The sequence below is a fragment of the Callithrix jacchus genome, chromosome 5 (genome assembly GCF_049354715.1).
Source record: "Callithrix jacchus isolate 240 chromosome 5, calJac240_pri, whole genome shotgun sequence".
NCBI classification, from domain to species: Eukaryota; Metazoa; Chordata; class Mammalia; order Primates; family Cebidae; genus Callithrix; species Callithrix jacchus.
The window spans coordinates 102,811,648-102,825,942 of NC_133506.1; the positions used below are offsets into that span (position 1 = coordinate 102,811,648).

At 36.5% G+C, this 14,295-nt stretch overlaps 2 protein-coding genes across 30 annotated transcripts in view; one reads left to right on the forward strand and one right to left on the reverse strand.

The window, feature by feature from the left end:
* NF1 (neurofibromin 1) overlaps positions 1–14,295 on the reverse strand; it is a 296,867-nt gene that overhangs the window by 60,075 nt on the left and 222,497 nt on the right. The gene's annotated exons all lie outside the window — the stretch shown is intronic.
* On the forward strand, positions 2,767–14,171 carry EVI2B (ecotropic viral integration site 2B). Of its 2 annotated transcripts, XM_008997132.5 has the most exons (3): positions 2,767–2,879; positions 8,831–8,901; positions 11,416–14,171. In XM_008997132.5, exon 3 carries the CDS (start codon positions 11,437–11,439, stop codon positions 12,793–12,795), a length of 1,359 nt encoding a protein of 452 aa, XP_008995380.2. In that variant the 5' UTR covers positions 2,767–2,879; positions 8,831–8,901; positions 11,416–11,436; the 3' UTR covers positions 12,796–14,171. The 2 variants fall into 2 exon arrangements, with proteins under 2 accessions (XP_008995380.2, XP_003733011.2); XM_003732963.6 differs by lacking the exon at positions 8,831–8,901.

Genomic DNA, 14,295 nt, shown 5'->3' on the forward strand with positions numbered 1-14,295 from the left:
AATAAATCATAACAATATTATCCCAGATAAAGTTAAGTGTCAACAAAGTAAAAAGGAAAGCATGAGAATATTCATGCCAGTCATGGTGACTGAAATCATGTTATCTTTTGAGGTGAAAAACAGCCCAGATTAGAAATGAAACTGGGAAGACTTCTCATTCTGTGCAAAAATTAAAAATTTGAGATTGTGCACCAGGACATACAGTAATAACACAAAGCATTCCTTGAATCAAGTGTTGTAAATAAATACTTGTTAGAGAAAATTACAGAAAGTTGGTACCTTTGTAAAAGTAGAAAATTAACTAGAAAATTACTTTCATATTCAACATACTGGTCAAACATTTTCTCATCAAACAGAGAGCTTCTACCACAGGAATATTGAAAAGAATATTTAAAACTTACCATTCACTATTTTGGCTATTAAACATATACTCTCAGAATGATACTATCTAATGACAGTGTTACTAAACAAACAGAAGTGGTTCCTTTCCAAATGACAGGTATTTAAAGATGGTAGGTAAGATATCTTTTGAGTTCAAAATTTAAAAGTCATTTAGTTTTTAACAAAAACATATTTCCTACCCCTGGGTATTACAGTTCACCAGCTTAATTCAGGGATTTAAAAATAGTGAATCAGGTCAGGCACAGTGGCTTACACCTATAATCCTAACACTTTGGAGGTCAAGATGGGAGGATCACCTGAGTTCAGAAGCTTGAGGCCAGGAGTTCCAGACCAGCCTGCACAACAAAGTAAGACCCTCATCTTTACAATCAATCAATTAATCAGCAAGCCAGCCAGTTAGGTGGCATGTGCCTGCAGTCCCAGCTACTAGAGGTACTGAGGTAGCAGGATTGCTTGAGGTTAGGAGTGTGAGATCAGCCTGGGCAACATAGCAATATGCTGTCTCTAAAAACACCACCACCACTACCTCCTCCAAAACCCAGTGAATCAAAAGCTTTATAGCATTTGATTATATTATGCTTTACAGTAGGAGCCCTTAAAAAGAAAACTATTCTATTTATGCTAAGTTATAAGTATCTTTAACTTAAGAACCACATCATAATAACCTGTGTTTCCTGCAGTGACCAGGAAAAAGCAGTACATGGTTAGCACATTCCATATCTACTGTAATATGCACCATGCAAGATACTTTATATTATTTAATTCCACAATGAGCTTATAAATTAGGAATTATGATCTCCATTTTTCAGGAAAGGAAAGGTGACTTACCCAAAGAAATTTTTATTCAGATGGACTCGCTCTTTTCAATACACTTTAGTTAACTGAAATTTTTTTTATTTTAAATTTTTGTGGGTACATAGTAGGTATATACACGTAAAGGGTAATGAGACGTTTTGATACAGTCATGTAATGTGAAATAATCACATCATGGAGAATAGGGTATCCATCCCCTCAAGCACTTATCCTTTGTGTTACAAAGGATCCAATTACACTTTTAGTTATTTTAAAATGTATAATTACATTATTAATAACGATAGTCACCCTGTTGTGCTATCAAATAGGTCTTATTCATTCTTTCTATTGTTTTCTGTACTCCTTAACTGGTACTATTGTCTACCCCTCACTTACCCTTTAGTAAAAAGTTAACAAGTTAACTTTAGCTAACTCCTTAAAAAATGATCCCCAATTTATTTTATTATCCACTAATAACTACTTTGTGGGTAACCAAATAAATAGTTGTGAACTTGAACTCAAAAATCATTAAAGTATATGGTCAAAATAGTTTAATTACAGATATACAGATGGCAAACAGGCATATGAAAAGGTACTCGACACACTGATGAGAGAAATGCAAATCAAAACTACAATGAGACATCATTTCACCCCAGTTAAAATGGCTTATACCCAAAAGACAGGCAATAAGAAACGCTGGCAAGGAGGTGGAGAAAAGGTAACTCTCATACACTGTTGATGGGAATGTAAATTAGTACCACTATGCAGAACAGTTTGGTAGTTCCTCAAAAAACTAAAAATAGAGCTACCATATGATCCAGCAATCCCACTGCTGGGTATATACGCAAAAGAAAGAAAAACAGTACAAAGAGATATCTGTACTCCCACATTTGTTGTAACACTATTCACAACAGCCAAGATTTGGAAGCAACCTAAGTGTCCATAAACAGATGAATGGATAAAGAAAATATGGTACATATACACAATGGAGTATTATTCAGCCATAAAAAGAATGAGATCCTGTCATTTGCAAAATAATTTAATTATACTTTTACCCTGGGCTTTTTATATTATGAGGAAATAACATTATATTTATTGGTTACCTACAGTAACCAAGGGTGTGAGGCATTTATACATGTTATATTATGCTATCTTATTTAATCCTCACAGTAACCCAATAAAATATTCCTTCAGAGGAGGAAACAGTGACCGAGAAGTGCAGAGAAATGCCTAAGGTCATACAAGCAAACAGAACATATCACTCACTTCTTATGAGAAGAAATCTCATTATAAGTGATAACCCAACTGGCAGCTTTTCTTCTTAGAACATGTAATTTTGTTTTTGGGACTCCATCCTAAATATTTAAATTATATGATCATATTACTAGAGTGTCTCAAATACTTATTTACATAAATTAATTAAAAGCGCTCAAATCATAGGGCTCCAAAATATATTTCAAAATAAGTTCTGTTAAAGTAATGTATTTCTTAGTCACTTTGCGGTTTATTGCACTTCCGGAACCAGCTACTGATAAACTTCCTCTTTTTCTATAGAAACTACTTCGGTTTGCTAGAGGAACATTTTAAATCTGAACTGAACCACTCATTTTGCTTTCTTGGCCAAATCACCAAAATGTCTAGTTAGAACAAGAATTTAGCATTCTGCAAAGAAGTTAACAGCTGAGGTAAGAAAATTTTCACATAATTTGATCTTGCTTTGTATAAAATTTATTTAAAAACTGTCATTAGTGTTTTAAACTTAAACTCTGACAGTCTAAAGATATATGTAACAGGTTTTCATGGCTTTGTTGTATAGAATTAAAAAAAGACTCAGTGTTGAGCTTGCCTTAGAAAAAGATTTCCACCTAGATTTGTATAAGACCTTTTAAGTTTATTTAATTGTATTTGAGTATTTTTGTTTTTTTGAGACGGAGTCTCGCTCTGTCGCCCAGGCTGGACTCCAATGGTACCACCTTGGCTCACTGCAACCTCTGCCTCCCAGGCTCAAGCGAGTCTCCTGCTTCAGCCTCTCGAGTAGCTGAGATTACAAGTGCCCACCCACACCTGGCTAATTTTTTTGTACTTTTAGTAGAGATGAAGTTTCACCATGTTGGCCAGGCTGGTCTACTCCTGACCTCAGGTGATCCTCCCACCTCAGCCTCCCAAAGTGCTGGGATTACAGGCATGAGCCACTGCACCCAGCCACAATCATATTTGTTAATCTTAGTTTTATAATTAAAAAGAAACTATAGCCATGGCAGATAAAGGTAAGGGTTAGAAATAGAACTAGATTCCATGGGCTACGACTGAATTTATAACCTCCAAAATATTAATTGTTGAAAGTTCTAGTTTACCTTTTATAAAATGTTCCTGTACATAATATAATCCATTAATTAACATTTTTGTATCCCCTTTAGTATGCATAGTAAGAATGGTCACCTTCACTTAATTTAGAAAGAAAGAAATCAGATGTGGTATTTTATTATTATTTATTACTATATGTGCTTAATTTTTTACACATAGATTTTTACATTTAATAACATGAAAACATTACGGCTCATTTTAAAAGCTTACTAAGTCAAAAATGTTAGTCAATAATCAAACATGCACACATATATTAATATCATCTATGTGTTTATGTCACATATTATGAGCCTTTAGAAAATAGTATATGATAGAACAAACCCACAGAATAAACAATAGACAATTCTTAATATGCATAAAAGATGTTTACTATGTGGGTAAACTGGGCAAATAAAAACTGCAAAGAGTATTTTACACAGACTTGTAATTTCAGGGAATAATACATTCATAGTGGGTGATATCCTATTTCAACACTTAATAAATACTTATGACTTTCTCTTAGAAGGAGTTCTTTTAAGTAATTATTTGGAAGTCAGAAAATAAAGATATCTCTTTTTCAGATAAAGCTTGTCTACATATTTTTCTGCTTCTAATATTTAGTTATGTCATTATGCATACTAAGTCATATAATCATATTAATTTTTCACTCTATTTCATAAAATAAACTAAAAAATTTCCCATAAATTTTTGACAATGGTGTATCTTTGTCATCATAGAATCCCATACTTTTTTTTTTTTTTTTTTAGACAGAGTCTCACTCTGTTGCCTAGGCTAAAGTGCAGTGGCACGATCTTGGCTCACTGCAACTTCTGCCTCCTAGGCTCAAGTGATTCTCCCTGGGATTATAGGCACCCACCATGTCTGGCTAATTTTTTGTAATTTTAGTAGAAACAAGGTTTCACCATGTTGGTCAGGCTGGTCTCGAACTTCTGACCTCAAGTGCTTGGCTTGCCTTGGCCTCCCAAAGTGCTGGGATTACAGGCAGGCGGCACTGTGCCCAGACCTATACATGTTTTTAAAAGGCGAGACCCACATCTAAAGTTTACTAGTAGTGCCTGTGTTTTCCAGTTAATACTTTCATAATTCTACTTAGAAGGAAACTTTAATTCTGAATAACTTTGAATTGAGAAACCTAAATCTGATGGTTTCAATGTCTAAGCTTTAAAAAAAAAAATCACCAAAAATTTTTCAGTAAACTTACTAAATATGACAGTTTACAGAAACCATTCAAAATTCTTTTAATTGTTTTAGTAGAATCAGGACTAAATGAATTTTCTGGTATTTCTTTCCTACCCTGTATCTAAGACTACCTACAAGTGTTATTTACATATTATTCCTGCCAACTTACATCTCCTTCCTTCATCAAGCATTTCTATTTCATAATTTCTCTATGAAAGGCATTATGGCACACATAGGGACATGTGACAGAAAGGGCTCTGGCACAAGATTAGCATGGTTTTTGTATTAGTGCCACTATTTAGAGCTGTGATACTGGCAAGTTACCCAACATCTGTGTATCTCAATTTGCTTATCTGTAGGATAAAAACGTCACCACCTTGTCATTAAAATGGGATACTGCTTAGCCTTTGTTGGGTGCTCAGAAAACGGTCATATCATTGATACAAGATGGTCATCAAATACTTCCTATTGTAGTTTAAGGTCAATTTCCCTTTCCACTCTTCCTCAAGATGCAGAATGGCTGTTTTTTTCTTTTATGGTTTCAAAACTTCACTAGAGATAATACTAGTGCTAAATTTTAATCTGTTATATCTGCATCACAACTTTTATTATATGAAAGTAATTGATAATGCTATTTATATTTGTCTTCGTCTAGGATATGCTCTCCAAATTTTGAGTCTCTTTAAAAGACAGTGGTATACTTCCTATCATATCCAACTTAACAGTATCAATTTTAAATGCTGGACCCTTTATGTACTTATGCATTATATATAAGAACATGTCTATGGCCTGGCTCAGTGGCTCATGCCTATAATCCCAGCAGTCTGGGAGGCCAAGGCAGGCAGATCACTTGAGTCCAGGAGGAGATCACCCAGACCAGCCTGGGTGACATGATGAAACCCCACGTCTACAAAAAAATACAAAAATTAGCTGAGCGTGGTGGTGCACACCTGCAGTTTTAGCTACTCTAGGTAGGCTAGGATGGGAGGCTCGTTTAAGCCCACAAGGCAGACGTTGCAGTAAGCTGAGATTACACCACTGCACTGCAGCCTGGGTGACAGAGTGAGACCCTGTCTCCAAAAGAAGAAAAAAAAATACAGCATATGTGTTATACATGGGGACTCCTGCTTCACTATAACTGTCTTGAAAATGTTTAGTTAAAATAGTTTGTTTTTCCTCTTTTTAAAATATTCCAAATATTCAACAAAGAAAAAGAACCAAAATCACAGATTTAAACCACAAAGAGCCAGCCTATAATAATGAATAAAATACTGGATATGAAGGCTGACAAATTTGGTATTTGAGCAGCACACTAAGGGATTTCTAGAAAAACTCTATATAAAACGTACACAGGTACATGGGCTCTCCGGAGTAATTACTAGGTATGCTTCTGAATAGTGCTGGGGGAAAAAAAGAGAGAGAGAAGATGGTAAGGATACTCATAGCAGACAGGAGAGCCTGAAATGAAAGGTAAATGAATTTGAAAGGATGGTTCATTCTGGTCCTCCATCTTAGAAAGCAAGCTCCTCTTTACTGTCTCCCTGTACTAACAAACACAGGCCAGCCATGAGAGAGCAGCATTTCCTGGTTGCTTCTTTCATCTACTTCAATCATCTCCCTCAACTTCTTCATTTCACCTACTTCAATCTTCTACCCTGCCTTCTTGCTAATTATATAACTACTGCTTTTTTTCTTCAGCTGTTTATTAACTTTTCTTCTTTTCTATACCTTCTCTAGTCAACTGACCTTCCTCTTTTCTCTTTGCAGCTTCCTATAGTTTTGGATTTTTCTCTTTTGTGTTATTTTGTATTTCTTTGCATTGCCTTTTATCTTATTCTAAAGTTCCTTCTCCTTTTTATTCCCCTGCCCAATGTTGTTCTTTCCCTACAGAAAAAATGTTCGTAGTTCAGGTACACATCACTTACATATTTTTTAATGTGTATGCTAAATAACCTTCCATACTAGTAATAACACTGGCCTCACTACCTGTGGGAAAAAAGCCAGTTTTTTTTTTTTTTTTTTTTTTTACCACTACAGTCCTTATTTATTCTTCTTTTAAATCATTCTTCTCCTTCTCTGAACTGTACTGAATTGCCATCATAGAATTCTAATATAGTTTCTATTATTCTGATGTAGCAGATCCTAGGATAAAAAGCTAACTGAAGAGTGGGAGAAAAGATAGGTAAAAAATTAAATTTTGTTTTAATAATGCCATAACTGTTAAGTGACAAGTGAAAATCTCATACAAGGAAGGTTCCACCAAATTCCTACTGACATCGAGGATATGAATCTATCAAAATCCATCTTACAAACAAACCTGGGTTTATAATTGTGTTCCTATTTGGGCTCTTTCCTTCTCTAATGCCTTTTTCAGCTAACTATAAAAAGGAACCATATGGTTTCCTTATTTTAAGCAAAGTCACAAAACAGGAAACATTATTGGCTAAAGAATTCATGTCCTATATTTTCTGATGATCTGGTTGGCATTAAAACACATTTTAAAAATGAAGCTGAAGAATAACATTTTCTAATGAAGCCCTCAGCCTTTTTTTTTTTCTTTCGGTAATCTATAAGAATAATGGGTAGGAACTGCATGGATGATGACCATATAAACATGATTCAAATTCCTGTATCTATGCCAAAAGATAGATATCAAATCTTTTGCAAAATGAATAAAAAGCAAAACTTATTAACACAGATTTCAATGTCTCTGCTTATATTCTGGTAGAAGTACTAGTAAAAAGTAAAGTGGAAAGGAATTAAGAAACCCAATAAAGGTTAAATATTTACTGTGCTCCTAATATATAAGGCATTATACTGCAGAGAAATAAAAATAGAAAACATGAGGCAATACAGGGTATTGGAATGTATGCTTTGGAATCAGATGGCCCTGGGTACAAACTCCCAATCTGTCACTTGGAGTGGTATAACATCAGGCAAACTGCTTAATCCATTTGATGTTGTCTCTTTATCTGTAAATAAAGGATCTCTTTACCTTCTTCATAAAGTCATTTAAAGGTTCAATGAGATAAAGTATGCAATACTGGGATAGTACAACACACAGTATGCTCTAGATAAGTATTTTTCTTTCTTTTCTTTCTGCCTTCTTTGAGGTTCTTTATAACTTGTTCAAGGAAGTAGGTACAAGAAAATGTGAAAAGTAATAAAAAATAAACACAATTACTTAAGAGAATAGACGCATGAGTGAGGTACATACATGAATTATGTAAGAAACCATAAAAACAATAAATAAGAGCTAGGGGGATTCAGCAAATGACCGATCTCTTTGGGCTGTACTCAGTCACAGAGAACTAGGTTAAGAAGGGGAATTTAAACTGAGTTCTGAAAGATGATGACAGATTCAGACAGGCAGCCAGAAAGAGGAAGAGGCTAGGTTTGGAAGGAAAAAAAAAACACCCTTGAGGAGAGTAAAAAATAGCATAAAAGTGTCTGTTTAGGGGGTAAAAACCATGTGTTCAGAAAGTCTGTAAGGTGGGGAAGGGATGCATTTGGCTAGATAAGAAGTTTCAGTCATGACATATGACTCTGGCCTGATTAACTAAAGCCAAAAGGGAAAAAAAACTCAATTTAGAAGTGTTATCTTAATAGGCCAGGTACGGTGGCTCACACCTGTAATCCCAGCACTTTGGAAGGCTGAGGCAGATGGATCACTTGAGGTCAGGAGTTTAAGACCAGTCTGGACAACATGGTGAAATCCCGTCTCTACTAAAAATACAACAATTAGTGAGGTGTGGTGGTGCATGCCTACTGTAGTCCCAGCTACTTGGGCGGCTGAGGCACAAGAATCACTTGAACCCAGAAGGTAGAGACTGTAGTGAGCCAAGATCATGCCACTGCACTCCAGCTTGGGTGACAGAGCGATACTCTCTCTCAAAAAGAAAAAAAAAAAAAAGGAAGTTTTATCTTATCAGAAATAGAAAACCCTCAAGCAAGGGAGTAGTAACCTGATCATGCATGCTTTTAAGATTAACTCATCAGCAGTGTGCAGCAGAGTTCAAAGGAGAACTGTTTAAAATTTAGGTTTGAAGTATTTTTATAAAAAAATCACATATCTTTTCTTCTACTAAAACAGGATCATTTATCATCACTGTGTACCCAGTGGTAGAGAAGTAAGCAACGAAAACTACTTAGATACACTGAAAGGTAATTTGCAAAACCTTTATTGCACCTTCCAACAGAACGTCAAATCTCTAAATATAGGTTTATGAGTCAGTTTCCAATCATGTATACCAATATCTAACACCCTAAGATTTTCTATTCCCTAATGTTAAGAAATAACCAAGTCGTTGCCATTGTCTTTGATGATGTGCAAAACAAATATATTAAACTAAAAGTTGAAAATTGTCTCAGTAGAACTCCTCACTTTAGAGAAAAGGCAATTGAGAACAGGAAAGGTTAAGCAACCAGTTCTCATGGTTAGATAGGTAGTTAGATGAGAGAAGTAGAACTGGAACTTAACTCTCCAAGTTTTAGCATTCACCACATCCCAGAAAAAGCCCTACCTGCCAAACTTACACATGTGCCTTATTTTCTTGCACCCACATTGTTGCTCTCCCTGGCTGGAAATCTGTTTAATTAGTTCTTATAGACCTTTCAAAATTCAGTTCAAGTTTTGCTTCTCTGAAACCTTCCTAGGCTAGGTTAACTTCTCTGTACATCTCCTGTATACCTTTATGAGAAAGCTTATCAAATTATTGTAATTGGGCCAGGCGTGATGGCTCACACCTGTAATCCCAGCACTTTGGGAGGCCAAGGAGGGCAGTTCACCTGAGGTCAGTTCTCTACCAGCCTGGCCAACATGGTGAAACCCCATCTCTGCTAAAAATACAAAAATTAGCCAGGTGTGATGATACGTGCCTGTGATCCCAGCTACTTTGAGGCTGAGGCAGAAGAATCACTTGAATCCGGGAGGTGGAGGTTGCAGTGAGCCCAGATCGCACCAGTACACTCCAGCCTGGGTGACAGAATGAGACTCTGTCTCAAAAAAAAAATTATTGTAATCATTTTTTAATTTTTTGGGGGGGGACAAGTCTTGCTCTGTCATCCAGGCTGGAGTGTAGTGGTATGATGTTGGCTCACCGAAACCTCCACCTCCTGGGTTCAAATTATTCTCCTGCCTCAGCCTCCCAAGTATCTGGGACTACAGGTGTGTGCCACCATGCCCTGCTAATTTTTGTATTTTTAGTAGAGATGGGGTTTCACTGTGTTGGTCAGGCTGGTCTCGAACTCTCAACCTCATGATCTGCCTACCTTGGCTTCCCAAAGTGCTGGGATTACAGGCGTGAGCCACCATGACTGGCCTATTGTCATTATTTTTACTTTTTTTCTTTCTTCTTTTTATTTAGAGACGGGGTATCACTATGTTATCCAGACTGGTCTTGAACTCCAGGCCTTAAGCAGTCCTCCCACCTTGGCCTCCCAAAGTGCTGGAATTATAGGCACGAGCCAGCACGCCTGGCCATTATTGTTTTCTTCTACCACTAGAATCTGAAACACTTGAAGGCACTGACTATTTTTTTTTTTTTTTTTTTTTTAATCTCCTAAACCTAGAACAGGGCTCCACACAAACCTATTATTTACCAATCAATGAATGAAAGCAGCAGCAGGCCTACTTGACCAACTGGATTGGATTGACTCTACCAGATTTGGAGATCACTCTAGGATTTTAAGACTAGGACCCTCAGTTGAATTTAATCCTTTAAAAATATGCAATCTTAATATAAGGCTACCATGCTACAGAGACACTGAGGATGCTGCAAAGCTTACTAATAAATACATTCTGTGCCTAAGAAATTTGGTGGTACCATTAACAAACACAGAGAAGCTGGGTGAAGACTCAGTTGTGAGGGTATAGATGAATTCCATTTTAAATATGTTGAATTTGCCAATAGTGGGATATATACATGAAAACATCCACCAAGAAGTCATACAAATAGAATTAAAACAAAGAAGATTTAGGCTGGACGTAAGGTTGGGAATTGTAGCATAAAGCTGAGAACTAAAATCTTATAGCATCAGTAACAAAGAAAACTAGGTAAGTTTGAGGACTGGATATCAATTATCCATACTTAAGAGGGAGGAGAAAAAGAGCTAGTGAGAGTAACATGAAAGGAATACAAAGAGCTACTCGAATATTAGTGAAGGAATAGTAGTGTCTAATGTGGTCAAGGAGGGGAGGGGAGAGAAGAAATAAAAAACAATTGGATTAAGTAACAGATGGTCACTTGTGTTCTTCAAGGTAGGAGAATCAATATATTCCTAGTAGCAAAGGTGGAGAAAGGTAGAGAACACATGGATCCAACGTACAGAGCCTATGTATTTTGAGAAGTATGACTGAGGTGAAGGACTGAAATATAATGAAGCTAGAGGAGCAGCAGGGCCAAGTACAGATCTTGAATTAATAAAAGAAGTAAGAGAGATCACAGCTTATGATGTCCAAATGCTTTATGATGGATTAGTGTATATCCAAGAGTTTTTACACCAGCCTATGGTGTGTCAGGTCTAAATTGGGAATAGTAACCACTAATCAACTACTACTAATTAGGAATAATGTCTACCTACTTTATGCCAGGCATTATAATGAAAAGTCAAATTTTTAACTAGACACCAATGACATCTAACTGTCTTTCTCTTCCTTTCATTATAAACCCACTATAGGTAAGGAGAAAACATTCTGAAATGGATCCCAAATATTTCATCTTAATGTTGTTTTGTGGACACCTGAACAATACATTTTTTTCAAAGACAGAGACAATTACAACAGAGAAGCAGCCACAGCCTACCTTATTCAGATCATCAACGTCATATGTCTTAGCTAATTCTCAAAACACAACAGAGAATCCTATGGGTCAATCAACACAATTCAATGACACATCTTCTAGACAATCAATATCATCTGCCAAAGCCACTGCTGGACAACCAACACCAGCTGTCTATACTTCTTCTGAAAAATCAGCAGCACATACTTCCGCTGGACAACCACTTGCCTCTAACACCAAACAACCAATACCAACAGCCAGCACCTCCTCCCAGCAACCTGTGTTCACCTCTGTCAGACAACTACCACCATCTACCCATATTTTTACCACACAACCACCAACGCCATTTGTCTATACTTTCAATCAACAATCATCATCTGTCCAGATCCCTTCTAGAAAACAAATACCACCAACTGTTCAAGATCCATCCACACAACCAACATCAACTGTCAAAAATTCACCTAGGAGTACACCAGGATTTATCTTAGATGCTACCAGTAACAAACGCACGCCACAAAAAAACAATAATAATTCAACAGCTGCCATACTAGTTGGTGTACTTCTGACTTCTATGTTGGTAGCTATAATAATCATTGTCCTTTGGAAATGCTTAAGGAAGCCAGTTTTAAGTGATCAAAATTGGGCAGGTAGATCTCCATTTGCTGATGGAGAAACTCCTGACATTTGTATGGATAACATTAGAGAAAATGAAATACCCACAAAACGTACTTCAATCATTTCACTTACACCCTGGAAACCAAGCAAAAGCATACTTTTAGCAGATGATTTAGAAATCAAGTTGTTTGAATCAAGTGAAAACATTGAAGACTCCAATAACCCCAAAACAGAGAAAATAAAAGATCAAGTGAATGGTACATCAGAAGATAGTGCTGATGGATCAACAATTGGAACTGCTGTTTCTTCAGATGATGATACAGATCTGCCTCCACCACCTCCCCTTCTGGATTTGGAAGGACAGGAAAGTAGCCAGTCTGTCAAACCCACAATGACAATTTTATCTCCTCTTCCAAATGATTCTCCTAGTCTTCCTCCATCTCTGGACTGTCTCAATCAAGACTGTGGAGATCATAAATCTGAAACAATACAATCGTTTCCATCCCCCACTGACTCACTTAACTTGCCCCTGCCACCAGTAGATTTGATGAAAAACCAAGAAGATTCCAACCTTGAGATCCAGTGTCAGGAGTTCTCTATTCTTCCCAACTCTTATCAAGATCTTAATGAATCCCTGCCACCTCCACCTGCAGAACTGTTATAAATATGACAACTTGCTTTTTAGCTGATCTTCTATCCTTAAATGACTCTCTTTTGATTTTCTTTATATGTTAAAATATATAAAATGGCAACTGGTAGTCAATTTTAATTTTTATTCAGGAACTATCTGAAATCTGCTCAGAGCCCATGTGCATAGATAATTATTATTATTATTATTTTTAAGAAGGAGTCTTGCTCTGTCGCCCAGGCTGGAGTGCAGTTGTGTGATCTCAGCTCACTGCAACCTTTGCCTCCCAAGTTCAAGCAATTGTCTGCCTCAGCTTCCTTAGTAGCTGAGATTGCAGCCACGCCTGGCTATTTTTTTTTTTTTTCACTCTGTCGCCAGGCACCAAGCTGGAGAGCAGAGGCGTGATCTCAGCTCATTGCAACCTCCACCTCCCGGGTTCAAGCAATTCTCCTGCCTCAGCCTCCCGAGTAGCTGGGACTACAGGTGCACACCACCACATCCAGCTAATTTTTGTATTTTTAGTAGAGACGGGGTTTCACCGTGTTGGCCAGGATGGTCTCGATCTCTTGACCTTGTGATCTGCCCACCTCAGCCTCCCAAAGTGCTGGGATTACAGGTGTGAGCCACCACGCCCAGATTATTTTTTGTATTTTTAGTAGAGACGGGGTTTCACCATCTTGGCCAGGCTGGTCTTGAACTCCTGACCTCATGATCCACCTGCCTCGGCCTCCCAAAATGCTGGGATTACAGGCATGAGCCATCACACCCAGCTGAAACTTAAAAAAAAAAGTTATTTAACAGTAATCTATTTACTAATTATATGTAGTTTACTTTAAAGGTAAGTAAACTACATTTTACTTACCTTTAAAGTAAACTACATATTACATATATAAGTCGTCTGTGTTTCAATAATTTTTTAATCACTCTAAAACAATCTACATATACTTACTATTACCCAGTACAGTTTTTTTATTCCTGAAAAGCTGTGTATAAACTTATTGTGAATAAATAAACTTTTATGTTTCCATTTCAAAGACTGGGGTGGAGAGGAATAAGAGACTAAGTACACACTCAAAGTTTTAAATTAATACCTCAAGTATTAAATAAATATTCCAAGTTTGTGGGAATGAGAAATTAAAATGCATGATTGAGAATAGAGAAATTTTCTTCTTGGTTTCAATGGAAACAGTAAAACAAACATGCTAACATCAAACTGAGGGTTTGGGTTAGGGACATTTACCCTGAAAAAAATATGAGGATGCATCATAAAATGTAAATATTTTCCTATCATGTTGCGGGAAGACAAACTTTAAAACTAGCATCTTTAAAAAGTTTCTTTATAAGCACCCCCAAAAAAATCAAGTTTAATAAAGAAAAAATAAAGGAAAAGAAGACTATGGCTTTCTTCTAAATATGGGTGATTTGGAGTGTTTTTTTTTTTTTAATTCTTTTATTTTTTAGGAAAAAAGACTATCAAAACACAGATGATTCTCAACTTTTTACTAAGCTTTACTTTCTGGCACTATCCATTTAAAC

Coding starts and splice junctions, on each gene's coding strand:
- EVI2B (XM_008997132.5), top strand. CDS start 11,437: ATGGATCCCAAATATTTCATCTTAATGTTGTTTTGTGGACACCTGAAC.